Source organism: Chiloscyllium punctatum, chromosome 40 (assembly GCF_047496795.1).
Source record: "Chiloscyllium punctatum isolate Juve2018m chromosome 40, sChiPun1.3, whole genome shotgun sequence".
In the NCBI taxonomy this organism is placed as follows: Eukaryota; Metazoa; Chordata; class Chondrichthyes; order Orectolobiformes; family Hemiscylliidae; genus Chiloscyllium; species Chiloscyllium punctatum.
In genome coordinates this window covers 50,261,548-50,277,149 of record NC_092778.1, presented here as the reverse complement: position 1 = coordinate 50,277,149, position 15,602 = coordinate 50,261,548, and the positions used below count along the sequence as shown (strand labels likewise).

Here is a 15,602-nt window from a genome sequence, read left to right as displayed (position 1 = left end):
TCTAATCAAATGGTCACAGAAATTTGAGGGTTTGTACATTAGGTTTACCTTACAGGAGGATCAATGGCCAGCACAACATCGTGGGCTGAAGGGCCTGTTCTGTGCTGTACTGTTCTATGTTCTAGAACAGTTTGTCATTCTGGGAAAAGAATACAGAAAACCTGTAATATTTCCAAATTTGTTAATTTTACCAATCTGGCTGGGAACTTACATTCTGACAATTTGAGGAGGCTTCAAGAGGACCTGGGACAGGCTGAGTGGGCTAGAACATGTTAGTTGGAATGAAGAGGTATGTGTTGAGATATGTGAAGAGGTATGTAAAGAGATGAATATGTGTTGATTCTGCCAAAGTGAATAATAAAACAAAGGCAGAACATTGTTGAATGAAGAGCTATTGGAAAGGGTGCCTTTGTTCATATGTGACTGAAGTTAGCAGGTAAGTGCAGAAAAAAATTAGGAAGCAGTTACTACATTGGCCTTCACAGCGAGTGATTTTTACAGGAGTAAAGAGGTCTTACTGCAGTTGTATAGAGCCTTGGTCAGACCTTGGCCGCCTTGGTAAAGAAAGGATATACTTGCCATAGAGGGAGTGCAACAGAGGTTCACCAAATTAATCTCTATGGTGGCAGGATTGTTTTATAAGGACAAATTAAGGAGATTGGATCGATATTCCTCAGTTTCAAAAAATATGGGGTGGACCTCATTAAAAATTGCATACAGGTCATGGCTGGGTAAATGAAAGTAAGGAATTTCCCCTGGCTGGTGAGTCCAAAACCGGGAGATATAATCTCCGGATAACGTGGGTAATTTAAAACTAAATGAGGAGGAATTCCTTTAGTGAGGATGTTTAATCAGGGTGTTTTCGTAGCTTGATCATCACTCTGCTGAAGAGGGGAATTGATCAATTTCTGGAGACTACCAACATCAGTAGATGTGGAGATTGTAGGTAAGTGGAGTTTAGGTAGATAATCAGCTATGATCTAATTGAATGACAGAGCAGGCTTGATGGACTAAAGAGCCACCTTCTGCTCCTAGATAACAAAACGCCTGTAGTGATATTGAGCCATGCAGGATAACATGAAGTGGACATTGGAATAGGAAGGTGCACTCATTCAAGACATTTTTCTACATCTCTACAGTTTTGTGCGTTATCCTTTGTGAATGTCTGTTGGCCCACATATTGTCAGAGATTCTTCTGTAATATCAGTCAGATAAACTGGAAGGGTGATCTTAATGTAGTCAGGCTTGTATGGATGTGGAGTCATACATGTTCATATCATCTTTGTTAAATACTTGGTTGTCGCTGCTCCTTCAATGTTCTCTTTGCTGAATTATACCTCACTGAATGAAGTACATTCTGAAAGATTTAAGTGTTAAAACAGTGAAGTTGATAGTAACTTTATCAGCAAAACCTTAAAATTGTGTTATCGGTCTTTTTGTTTTGTTTAGCTATCAATTAAGAAAATGCTTCACTATTTGCTTCCTTGCAGATTTTCCTCATGCTCTTCGTTCTTTACTTCACCGTTACTGAATTGGTGTTGATCAGTCGCAGGGGCAAATCTTACTTTCTTCAGTTCTGGAACTATCTGCACTGGTGCATCATTATTCTCAGTATCTGTTGTGTGGTTCTGCATCTGAAATGTGCCAGAATTGGCGACAAGCAGTGGGCACTATATCGCTCCAGTCCAAACAGCTTCACCAACTTTTACGAGATGGCATATTTGAGCTACGTATTCACCAGTGTGACTGCCACCCTCCTTTTTCTGCTGACGATTAAGGTATGATCCAGAGAAACTCTGGCCTGAAACTAATGTTCATTCATAAATATTGCAAGCATTGCAAACCTTTAGGTTCAACTCACTGATACTATGTAAGGTGACCTCCACTTTGGTTGACTGGAGCTACAGCCCATTGGAAAGAATAATGTGACTGTATTATTCAAACACCAGGTGAAAGAAAGGAGGGATGCCCGTCATATATCCAAGGAACAAATTTATAGTACCATCTACCCCCACCCCACCACCAATCAATTGCAAAGCCATCACATTACTGTATTTAATTGCAGTCCTAAGGTATTCTGACTAACATACTATGGCACAGCCCAGGAGGAAGCCATTCATCTCAGCACACCTGAGCAAATGTCAGCCTCTTGGAAGAACCTGACATAGCCTAAAATATCTTTCCCTTCAAGTACATTTCTCGTTCCCTTTTGAAAGTTACTATTAGCTATGCTTCCTACAGCTTTTCAGGAAAGTTATTTCAGATCATAAGTATTAAACATTTTGTGGTAATTGATCATTTTACTTCACCCAGTTTAGTCCATAATCCCACTATCCCAACCTTTTGGTCATCTTAGCACAATTGCTTGGGTTCACAATATTTAATGTCTTCTATACTTATGTTATGACCCCCATGAACTCACCCTCTTAGAAGGCTAAATGTCCTCAGATTCTCTAATGTTTTTTCATCCTATAACAAGATCTGGGGATTTGTTGAGTGAAAATGGTTTGCAGACAGGTTCCTCGGATTTTGGGCATCACTGGCAAGGTCACTGTTTGTTGCCAGTCTCTATTTGGTTGTTTGGTCATTTCAGAGGGCAATTAAGAGTCAACAAATTGCTGGAGGCCAGACCAATTAGGATAGCAGATTTCCTTCCCTGAAGAAATGGAATTTTTTTATTACAAGCAGCAGTGGTTTTCATGATCACCATTACTAAGACTAGCTTTCAACTCCAGATTTATTTGCACTTGCCATAATGGGATTTTTAACCATTTCCCCAGGGTGCTAAACCAGGTCTCTGTATTACTAGTCAAGGACACTATTCCATCTCCTACCGCCCTCTATGGGTCTCAGTTGATTAAACTCATTCTTCTCAGTTTCACTTTGAATATCCAGTCATAAAGTTATTTCAAAAGTGAATGATGCTTCTAATTATAGCAAAATTTATTTTTCTTACACAGTGTATATTCATATGAATGCCTTATCATTTGGAAAGTGTCAAAACTGTGATCCATATGTTTTTATTAGACAACAGCATTAGGTAATATGGATAAAGTTTAGATACCCTGATCTAAGGAAAGATATACTGACAGTGCAGAGAAGGTTGATATGAGGTAAGGAGGGACTGTTTTATGAGGAGAGCTTGAGAAGGTTGGACCTGCTGTCACTGGAGTTTAGAAGAATGAGAGGCAACCTTATAAAACCTGAGAAGATTCTTGGGGAAGATGTGGAAAGGTTATTTCCCCTTGCCTAGGACCAGAGGGCATAATCTCAAGAGTAAGAGGTTGCCCAATTAAGACAGATGTGGAAGAACTATATTGAGGGTAGTGAATCTGTGGAATTCTTTACCTTTTGAGGTAGGGTCATTATGTGTATACAAGTCTGAGATAGACAGATCTTTAACTAATAAGGGAATTGAGGGTCTTGGGGGGAGCAAATGATCAGAACAGCAATGATCTCATTGCATAATGGACCAATTGCAGTGAGCTGAAATGCGCACTTCTGCTCCTACAACTTGTGGTCCTGTAGCAAATCAGCAAGTGCCTAATTGAATGGTGGGAAGGTTTGAGAGGCTGAATGCCCCTAACTCTAGCTCCCAGCCAGAAACTAGTCCAGTTATTCATTTGAAACATTTGTTGGTAGCTTGAAATGGATTAAATCAGAATTAATTAAAATTTATTTTCTGGTTTCTGCGGAAATATTAGGCTGCCCGACAACTGCGGTTTATCAGGAAGTGGTCCATCTTTGGGAAAACATTGTGTAATTCTGCAAAGGAACTGATGGTAATTGGTGCAACTTTGGTTGGTCTTGCTCTTGTCTACGCACAGATTGGTTACTTGGTATGTATTTCATTATACATGTTGACTATATCTATATTACTTGCCACAGTTGGCAACTATTTCTTTAGCTGCCAAGGCCCTAAGCTCTGGAATTCACTGAGTTGTCTCTATATTTGATATTTCTTAAGAAAACATATAGCTTTGATCAAGGTTTTGTTGTAGTATTCATATCTCAGTGTGAAATGTTGAATAGGTTCCTGTGAAGCACATTGGGATGTGCTGTCTGCACGTCAGGTCTAAGGATTGGGAAGGAACATTGCCAGCAGGTTTGGACAATATAGGGGGTTGACAATAGCCGCAAGGGGTCTGGGTGTAGGGATTTGGTAAAAGAGAAGCCAAACACACAAATTGTTAAAATTTAAAAGTGAAATGGAGATCTTGGGAGCATTAAAAAGGAAAGTACTTCCTGACTAAAATACTTGCGCTTTATGAATATGCGATGGAAACAAAGCTGCGACATCATTAGTCTTTGCAAAATATTTTTGGGGCAGTGGCTCTGTGTAGAAATATGCATATGTTATTTTGAAAAAAAAACCCTTGCTGATTAATGTCAGTTTCCTTATGTCATTTTAAGTACTGTGGCATCTAGGAAATTAATGTTTTCCTTGCGTGTCATGTCTTAAAGTTTAGTTGAGTTGGTAATTATTGATGAATTCTTTTCAAATTGCTTCTGAGAGCCCTAATATCACATCTGTCAAAACAAATAGTGATATTAACTTTTGTCACCTCAAAAAAGGGTCAGAATGAAGTAAATAGGCCCTGAAAATCAAGTAGTAGCCCTTGGAGTTGGGGAAGGGAGAGACGATATGTTAACAGTTGATTTGGGATCTATGAGGGGGAAGGTGGGGCTTCAGTTTCAACACGTCATCTCAGTGCAGCCTCAGCAGCAAATAAGCAGCAGCATATTTCATTTGGAGAATATGTTGCCAGGAACAGGTAGAATGATCTCTGAAAATTTGATTCTCTCTCGCTCAGGTTTTTTCTGCTAACCTTGATAACTTCAAGACATTTGGAGGCAGCATTCTTTCCCTGTTTGCTGTGATTGAAAAAGGAGTTTGCTTCAAGCAGTGCCTCTTTGCGTACCCAAATCTCTGCTATGTATACTACACCAGTTACATCACCATTGAGGTATGGATTGTACTGCGACTGTTTGCGGTGGTACTCATTCAGAATTACAAAACAATGAAGTTGGAGATGTACAGGCCTGCAGTTGAACCACAAGACTATGAGCTGGTGGAATTATTCGTCAAAAGGCTGAAGATGTGGATTGGTATAAGCAAAGAGAAAGAAGTAAGTGTGCAGTCTATTTAATGCTTGGGCCAATTTTTATCTGGTAAAAGACAGGGTTGTGGAGTATCTAATCTTACAAGGGCAACACAACTTCCTGTAAATTGCTTTTGTCAAAAGCTCCCATTGGTTGCTATCTCAAGTTGCATGAATTGTGATTGTATTGTCTGACCTGCAGTATGACATGTCATTATCCTTCTGACATTCATAGAATCCCTACAGTGTGGAAACAGGCCATTAGGCCCAACAAATTCATACCTACCCTCTGAACAGTAACCCACCCAGACCCATTCCCCTACTCTATAGGTTACATTTCCCCTGACTAATGCACTGGGATGGAGGATTTGAGCTATGGGGAGAGGTTGAACAGGCTGTGGCTGTTTTCCCTGGAGCTTCGGAGGCTGAAGAATTATTGATGAATTCTTTTCAAATTGCTTATGGAGGTTTATAAAACCATGAGGGTCATGGATAGAGTAAATAGACAAAATCTTTTCCCTCGGGTGTGGGGAGTCCAGAATTCGAGGGCATAGGTTTAGGGTGAGAGGGGAAAGATATAAAAGAGACCTAAGGGGCAACCTTTTCACTCAGAGGATAGTACATTTATGGAATGAGCTGCTAGAGGAAGTGGTGGAGGCTGGTACAATTGCAACATTTAAAAGGCATCTGGATGGGTATATGAATAAGAAGGATTTAGAGGGGTATGGGCTGGGTGCTGGCAAATGGAACTAGATTAGATTAGGATATCTGGTCAGCATGGATGAGTTTGCCTGAAGGGTCTGTTTCCGTGCTGTACGTCTTTATGACTCTATTGTTTGGGACTTCCATGTGCATGACATATGTTTCTTAACGTGTCAATTTCCCAAGAAATGTATTCTCCTATCCCTACCCTTCCAGTGAGTCCAGTTTGTGCCAGTGTCAATGTATGGACAGCTGACGGGAGGAACCCAAGTGTAACCACCTCCTTCTGTGCTGTTCCAAAGGACTAACTATCATCGGCAATTCTTGTCCAGAAGCAAAGCTGAATGCAGGAGACTTGTTGCACCTCCCTCTCTTTTCCCCATCAACCCCCCCATGCCTCCAACTCTTTCCCTCCCCACCACCACTACTGCATGCTTAAAGTTTATTTTAACTGTATTGATAATAAGATGATTTGTCCCCTTGAACACCAAATCTCCTTCATAAGCACAACTCGGTCAATTAATACTGTATGGAAATGTATCAGGGCAAGCCATTGCAGGAGTCCTGACTTCAGCCATGAAGGGTTAAAAATAGATTATAAATATTGAATTTTCCTGGTGATTCAATTACTGTGTTGCTGTAGATTTTAGTGGACACTGAATAACATTCCTGTCTGTTTATTTCTAAACTCAGAAGAGAGGATCCTTAACAATTAGTGAATCACTTGAGAAAAGAAACTAAAACTGGTGTTGTGGTGGAGGTTTTTAAAGGGTTTGATGGAATAATCAAAGAGAAAATATTTCCATTTATGACACTGGAGCACAAGTCTCAGAGTCATTTAGCACAGAAACAGACTTGTCAGCCCAACTCATCCATGTTAACCAAGTTTCCCCAAACTAAAAACTCATCCCATTTGCCTGCATTGGGCCCATACCCCTCTAAAGTTTTCTTATTTATGTACCTGTCCCTCATCTACCACTTTCTTTGGCAGTTTCTTCCACATACAAACGTTTTCCCTTGAGTCTCTTTTAAATCTTTTCCCTCTCACCTTAAAAATATGCCCTCTAGTTTTGATCTTCCTCACCCTAGGAAAAAGACCTTTGTTATTCACCTTATTAATGCCCCTCATAATGTTATAAACATATACAAGGTAACCCCTTAACCTCTCATGCTCCAGTGAAAGAGAGTCCTTCCTTATAACTTAAACCCTCTCATCCAAGCAACATTCTGGTAAAACTTCCCTGAACCCTCTCCTATTTAGTAATATCGTTCCTATAGCAGGGCAACGAGAACTGTACACAGTACTTCAGAAACGTCCTATACAGCTGCAACATGACAGACCATTGAGTATGAGAGTTGGAATAAGTAATGGAGGCAAGTGTACTAAATGCCTTCTTCACAACGCTGGGACACAACAAAGGACTATGTACCTGAACCCCTAAGTCTCTCTGATCAACAATACTACCCAGGGCTCTACATTAACTGGATAAATCCTGCCCTTGTCCACTTTAACAAAATGCAACATCTCTCATTTATCCAAATTAAACTCATCTTGCTACCCATTGGCCCAACTGATCAAGGTCCCTTTGTAATCTTAGATAACCTTCTTCACTGTCAGCTCAACACCAATTTTGGTGTCATCCACACACTTACTAATCATGCCTCCTATATTGTCATCCAAATCATTTTATATAAATGACAAACAATGGTGGACTCAGCACCGATCCTTGCAGAACACCACTGGTCACAAGCCTCCAGTCTGAGAAACAACTCTCCACTACCACTCTGTCTCCTCCCATCAAACTAATTTTATATACTGTTGACAAGCTCTCCCAAATCCCATGTGATCTAACTTTACCAACCTGTCTACCATGCGGAACCTTGACAAAGGCAAGATGGTCTCTTAAAAATACAAGCTGAATAACTCCCATCAAATCTTTGAATTATTTTAATCGAGGGTAAGTGATGTAATGGCATTGTCACTGGACTAGCAATCCTGAGGCCTAGATCATTGATTAGATTAGTTTTTTAGATATCCTACAGTGTGAAAACAGGCCCTTCGGCCCAACCAGTCCACACCAACCCTCTGAAGAGCAACCCATCCAGACCCATTCCCCTGACTAATGCACCTAACACTACGGGCAATTTCCCATGGCCAATTCACCTAACCTATGGGAGGAAACCGGAGTGCCCGGAGGAAATCCACGTAGACACTGGGAGAATGTACAAACTCCACACTGACAGTTGCCTGAGGCAGGAATTGAACCCGGGTCTTTGGTGCTGTGAGGCATCAGTGCTAACCACTGAGCCACCATGCCGCCCCGTCATATTCTGCGGACCTGGGTTTGAATCTAATCCAGAAAGAAGGTAAAATTCCAAGTTTGAAAAATCTGCAATTAAAAATCCAATAATAACCCTTAAACTTGTCAATCATCATAAAAGCCCAATGTCCTTTTTAGGGAAGGAAATCTTGCCTGGTCTGGTCTACATCGGATTCCAGACCCACAGTAATACAGTTGATTCTCAAAATGCCAAAGTGTCTCAAAGGAGTGGATCATCTGACATTAACCTAAGCACCAGAAATGAGACTGTCAAACTCAGTCTCGTTGACCCTGAAAAACAGAATCCTACTCCAATGTCATGGCCCGGCATATTCCCCCACTATTACCGTCATGCCTGGAGTGACATCAGGCATGTATAAAAACATGGAGAAAGTGAGGACTGCAGATGCTGGAGATTAGAGTTCAGAGTGTGATGCTGGAACAGCACAGCAGGTCAAGCAGCATCCAAGGAGCAGGAGAATCGGCATTTTGGGTAAAAGCTCTTCATCAGGGATGTGTAAAAATGTGTCAACGTGAAGTCCAAAACAGGACTATTTGTGCTGTAAACCTGTTAAGCAGCTGGAGGTAAACAGAGCTAAGCACTTGCACAAAACCAATAAGTCTGATTGAAGCTGTATGGTCCTGCCACATCCAGACTAAAATGAATGGTAGTGGACAATTGAACAATTCACTGGAGGAGGCAACGGCACTATTAACCCCATTCTCAATGATAGGGGAGCCCAGGGCAGTGTAAAAGTCAAGGCTGAAGTATTTGCATCCATTTTCAGCCAGAAGTGCCAAGCAGATGGTCCAACTCAGCGTACTCCAGGGGTCTTCAGCATCAGAGATGTCAGGCTGCAGCCAATCCCATTCACACCATACGAAATTAAGAAATGCCTGAACACCAGATACTGCAAAGCCAATAAGCCCTAACAATATTCTGACTAAAATGTGCTCCACAACTTGCCACACCCCTTCACCAAGTTGTTCGACTATAGTTAAAACACTGGCATCAATCCAACCATATGGAAATTCCCCAAGTATGTCCTATACACTAAAAGAAGAAAAGATCCAACCTTGCCAATTACATCAATTTATCTACAGTCCATCAGTAAAGTGATGTAAGGGGTCACTAACAGTGCTATGAAACAGGATTTGCATATCAACAAACTGCTTATTGACGCTCACTCAATAAAACTACAGTCAGGAATCAGAGAGAGAATTGTATGCTGAAGGGAGTCATACTGACACAGCGGAGGATGGGTATGGATGACAGAGGTCAGTCATCCCATCCCAAAAACATCACTACAAGAGTTTATCAGGGAATATTTTAGATTCTCCCATCTTAAGCTACCTCATTGATGACTTCCGTCCATAGTGAGGTTAGACGTAGGGGTGTTTGCTGATGATTACTCGATGTTCAACACCATTCACAATTCCTTCAATACTGAAGCAACCCATGTCCAATTGCAGCAAGATTGAGATAATATCCAGGCTTGAGCTGAAAAAAAGTGGCAAGTAACATTCATGCCATGTAAGTGCCAGGCAATGACTGTCTCTAACAAGAGAACTTAACCTTTGTCCTGTGATATTGTGGTATGACCATCACTAAATCCCCCACTATCAATACCTGGAGGATTTACACTGACCAGAAACTGAACTAGCCATATAAATACAGTGGCTGTAAGAGCAGGTCATATGCTAGAAATCCTACAGTGAATTATTCACCTGTAGATTCCCAAAATCCATTCACCATCTACAAGGCACAAATCAGCAGTGTGATGGAAAACGCTGCACTTCATTGGATAAGCGTAGCTCCAATGATACTCAAAAAGCTTGATACCACCACTCTCAGTTTCCACTATAAGCAGCTCACCATTCTGACTTGGGAGTGTATTGCTATCTGTCACTGGGTCAAAATCCTGGAACCACTTATCATATGGTGGGCTTAAATAGGCTTACACCCTACTTAAACCAAACTAACCACAGCAGTTCAAAAAGGCAACTCATCCACAACTTTGCAAGGGCAATTAGAGCTGTGCAATCACAAAGCTTATATTCCTGGAATAAGAAAAATAAAATTAAAATTACCTTTCAATCTTATTCAAGGGAATAATTAAAGTATGGAATTTGCGACAATTAGGAGTTGTTGTAGGTCATAGTATTAATGCATTTTTTGGGAGGTTAGAAAAATAAGTGACGGGGAAAGGAATAGGTGGGTATGTTGTTGCAGGGAGATGCTGAAGGGTGGGAGGAGTTCTTTTGTGGAGCTTAAGCATATACCAGTTGGACTGAATATCCTGTTACTGCATCCCTATATTCAAAAGTCAATTTCATAAAAATCCACTTTTGGTAAAATTGGCAACAATAAATTCTGGGCTGTATATTTTTGGCTTTGACAACTGAACAAAATTTGAAAAAACAACTTGAAGCCAAGGAACAAACAAAAAGTGAAGAAAGGTACTGGAGATCCATCAGGATCTGGTGGAGAAAAAACAGACTGTCATTTCACATTTACCTAGAACATTTACCTGCCTTTTCCCCTTCCAGATATTGTATTTTTCTAGAATTGTTCTTGTTTCATATTGGGAGCGATGTATCTATTTTTAAAAATTAACATTTTCTTCATAAGCTATTTGTTGCGTAATGCACTTTAAATTATTCAATATTAAACAGCAGAATTTTAATACAATTGTATAAGTTGACACTTTGAAAAGAACTGATGGCCGCATCTGTGATTTCCTGTTCTGTTGGTACTTTAGGTGTATCCTTGTGCATCGGTAATACACTGAAATATAGGCAGTTTGTCTCTCTTACTTATAATCATTCCTCTTATGCAATTATATTGGAATGCAGTATTTTCTCATTTGCTGTCAATTGCTGCAACAGCACCACCTACAGCCAATGAGACAGATTGCAACAGAAAATCAGAAATTGCTGGAGAAACTCAGCAGGTCTGAGACGATGCTGCCAAACCTGAATTTCTCTAGGAATTTGTTTTTGTTTGTTCCAGATCTACAACATCCCCAGTTATTTGTTTTATTATAGACTGATTGCATGGGTTTTTTTTTTTGCTGAGAGCAGAGATGATGATAATCAGAACGAGGCAGCAGTGGGAGAAGTCAATAGGTACATGTTGGGATAATTAGAGCACTTTATATGTTAAACAAAGGCTGGATCTTCATAGACTCTTTCACCAAGTTAGGAAGTTCCTAAGTGCTTTGCAACCAGCAAAGTATTAATTGAAGTGTAGTCACTGTTGCAATGTAGGAAAAATTACACCTAGTTTACACACAGAAATTCCCATAAATAGAAAAGCAAAAATGGTCAGATAATGTGTGAGTGATGTTGGTATATCAGGCAGGACTGTTAGGAGAAGCCCTATATCCTTCTTTGAAATAGTACCTTGGGATCTTTTACATCTTCCTAAGAAGTCTTGGTTTAAATTGGATCCGACAGCATTCCTTCATTACTGCAATGGGAACACGAGCCTGGATATGGTGATCAGGTTCCTGTGGTGGGAAATTGAGTTTTCTTTATTTTTTTTCACGTAATCTAATAATTAGTTTTTTGCCCCCTTACTTTTACAGTTCCGCCATAAAGTCAAATTTGAAGGAATGGTTTCCTTACCTTCCCAATCCTCTAGAGATTCAAAATCAACTGATCTCCACACAGCCAGCACCATCTCTGATATCTCTTCATCTTCCACTTCAAGCGTTTCCATTCCAGTGGACACTTTTCCTCTCGTCAGCCCAAACAAAGTGACACAAATTGAGATAAATATTCACCGTCTGGTTCCACTGTTCGAAACCCTGCTTGAACAGTTTGACAGAGTAAACATGGCAACAGAGGATGTCTACCAGATTGAATGCAAACTGAGAAATGTCCAGGACAGAATGCACCAGAAGAAGATTAACAAAAAGGCTGAAGAGTTATTTGCAGCATACAGCCGGATCAAAGTCCGGAGACAGGGTGACGATCTCCATTCATCCCTTTGGAACTCGAGAAATAATACAAGGACAAGTAACACAAATGGCACTCAGGATGGGCAACAGCCTGGAAATATCCCATTAGCAGAAGACAGTACAAAGCAGGGCCTCCGACGGAAAGGGCCTCATCCACCTCGAAGGAAGTCTAAAACTTCAGACAAGAAGTGGCAGCGCAGAGCTTCAGATGATCAAACACCTCAAAGCAGTGAGTGAGTAGGGCTTAGAATCTTACAACAAGAGGTCATGCAGCCCATCATGGCCTGTGCCTGCAGCCTGAAAGGGCTACGAATGAGTCCTTGTCTACTAATGGCTCTGTTAATTGACTAGTTTTCTTACTAAAATAAGAAAGATATCAACAAATGGCACTGGCATTCTAGAAAAGTGATGACCAAAGAACTACACGGGGCCAACAAAGGCTGCTCAGTAAATGTGCTTTGGTTTTACCAGAAGAATTTTTAAAGAATGAGATTGAGAATGTTGCTGCTTGAAGCAAGGACAGATATAAGTGAACATTTCACACTTGAGTATAACCACCATGATCTGAGGACACTGCAGGGGCACCACAGACCAGTTATTTGTCAGACATGGTGCAGCAGGCCCTTAAAAAGGATGGATATTTTAAGAAGAGTTTACTTTATATGTATTAACAAGCACTTTAATTGAGGACAGCTCAGAAGGAGAGATTGTACAAATTTGCTTTTTGTTGCCATGCACTTAAAAGGTGCACTTATTTAAAAAAAAGCTGTTTTAATTACTTAATTTTGAATTAACTTCAGTTGATCATTGAAAAATGTCAGAGCACACAATTAATTTTACAAGTCAGTATTTTTGCTTAAGTTTCAGTAGATCAGTTCTGTTACAGAATGTAATATGGAAATTTTGTGTTGACTTTAAACTGTAAATAGAATTTTCAACGAAACTAACATCATCCCAGCACTGCGACTAGGAAACAGACTAAGTATTATAAAATGCACATAAATCACAAACATGTTGACATACCATATACTCATATCTGAAACTAGTAGCAATCGTAAAGTTAACTTACTAGTCATCTTATTATAAAGAGTATGCTGGACAGAAAAATATGATTAAATACCACAACATTCAAAGCAATAAGGCCTATAAAAACAGAACATAGGTCATCACCCTGCAGCTATTGTTGAAGAAAACATTTTAATGGAATGAAAATGAACAAATTAGAATCAGATACCTGATTCTGAACTCTTGACAGCAAGGGTGGTTTTGACTACGTGTGGCATCAAGGAGCCCAAATAAATTTGAATCAGATAGAAAACTGTCCGCTGGTTGGAGTCATACCCAATATACACAAAGTTTGCTGGTGCTGGTAGTCAGCCATCTCAGCTCCAGAACATTTTGAAGGAGGTCCTCACAGTAGTGTCTCAGACTCCACCATCTGCAGCTGCTTTTTGATGACTTTCTTCCCCCCCCCGCCCCCCGCCCCCCCCCCCAACCCCATCATAAGGTCAGAAGTAGGGATGTTTACCAATTATTGCACAATGTTCAGCACCTTTCATGACTCCTCAGATATTGAAGCAGTGTGTGTCCTTTTGCAGTAAGACCTGGACAATATTCCAGGCCCAAGCTGACAAGAAGTAAGTAACATTCAACCCACACATACATTTGACACACATATGCCAAGCAGTGACCCTTTCCAACAAGGTAGAGTCTATCCATTGTCTCTTGACATTTAATGATATTACAATCTCTGAATTTCCCCACTATCAATAGCCTGGAAAAGTAAATATTGACCAGAAACTGGACTATAAACAAACAACAATATAGCTACAAGAATAGATCAAAGGCTAGGAACCCTGCAACAAATAACAGTCCTGATTCCTCAAAGCCTGTCTACTATCTACAAGGCACAGGTCAGGACTGTGATAGAATACTCCACATTCACTAGAATGAGTGCAGCTCCAATAACAATCAAGAAACATAATACCATCCAGAACAGAGCAGTCTGATTTGATTCGTACCACATCAATAATTCACTCCCTCCATCACTGATGCACTGCAGCAGGAGTGTTTATGGTCTACAAGATGCACTGCAAGAATTATTTGACAGCATTGGGGTGGCACGGTGACTCAATGGTTAGCACTGTTGCCTCTCAGCACCAGGGACCCGGGTTCCACTCCTGCCTCGGGCGACTGTGTGTGGAGTTTGCACATTCTCTCCGTATGTGCGTTGGTTTCTTCCAGCTGCTCCGGTTTCCTCCCACAGTCCATAGCTGTGCAGGTCAGGTGAATTGGCTATGCTAAATCGCTCATAGTGTTAGCTGCATTAGTCAGAGGAAATGGGTCTTGATGGGTTACTCTTCGGCGGGTCGGTGTGGACTTGTTGGGCCGAAGGGCCTGTTTCCACACTGTAGGGGATCTAACCTAATCTACAACAATGACTGCTACCATTCAACCACTAAAGGGGCAAGGGCAGTTCCCCTCCAAGCCACTTGGAATTCTGACTTAGAAACATATTGTTGTCACTTAATGGTCACTGGGTCAAAATCCTGAAACTCTATCCCGAACGACATTGTGGATCTCCCTGCAGCACAGACTGTATGGATTTAAGGCGGCAACTCATTAACATCTTAAGGGCAACAAGGGATGGGCAATAAATATTGTGGCTGTAGTAGATGAGGTACCCAACGCATCTGACTGTTCCTAACAGCATGGGAAAGCTTACATGAGAATGTTGTTGCACTGTAGCCCAGTGAGTATTTAGTGAATAGATTGTTATAAGACGATGTCATTGAGAACAGGGCTCTCTGACCACAAGAATGAGGTACTCTCACTGATAGCAAACAAAAGGAATAGATGGATTCCTTCACTGGTATAAACATCCTTGCAGGACTTGGGATAACCATGGACTCAAATGCAGGCACCTCAAAGGCTGCAAATTGAATGCCAGTCTGCTTTGGCTGGGAGCCAAGTACATCTTTTTAGTATTTCGCTGGTGCAAAGGATTCTTTCATAATCATATAACATTTAAAGATGTAGGAAAAATGCACTAGCTTAAGGCCCTGGTATTAGAATTCCAATGTTCATTTATCAATTTAGTCGCTGTACAAAGTTGCCATTGTCTGAAGATCCATTCCTTTGAATCATCAGTAGACAGTATTAATGTAGGATACAAATGTAAATAATTGTAGTCTTTATGCCAGAAACATTTCTGATGCACTGAAGGACAATGTCAATAAAGTTTTGACTGATCAAATTAGAGTTTGTTAGTTGATCTGTTTTGAATGTTTTTTTTGGAAAATACAAAATAACTTCATCTCTCAAAATGTTTAACTATGGCATATACAGATTGAAATATGAAAATAGAAGTGTTACAGCTTTAATTTTTAAACATTTTTCTTTTTGTTACAGGATACAGTTTTTATTTTATTAATTTACACAGACTGTTCAATATTCTGGGTGAACTTTTCCAGCCACTCTTTTCTGATGAAAGGTCACTGACCTGAAACATC

General features: G+C 40.4%; 1 protein-coding gene across 1 annotated transcript in view; it reads left to right on the top strand.

The window, feature by feature from the left end:
- Positions 1-15,346, top strand: part of pkd1a (polycystic kidney disease 1a) — a 205,423-nt gene extending 190,077 nt beyond the window's left edge. The window contains exons 44-47 of the mRNA XM_072559862.1: positions 1,491-1,778; positions 3,705-3,839; positions 4,815-5,129; positions 11,716-15,346. Of these exons, the coding sequence (XP_072415963.1) occupies positions 1,491-1,778; positions 3,705-3,839; positions 4,815-5,129; positions 11,716-12,327 (1,350 nt within the window). The 3' untranslated portion in view covers positions 12,328-15,346. The remainder of the gene's footprint in view (positions 1-1,490; positions 1,779-3,704; positions 3,840-4,814; positions 5,130-11,715) is intronic.
- The last annotated feature ends 256 nt before the right edge of the window (positions 15,347-15,602 follow it).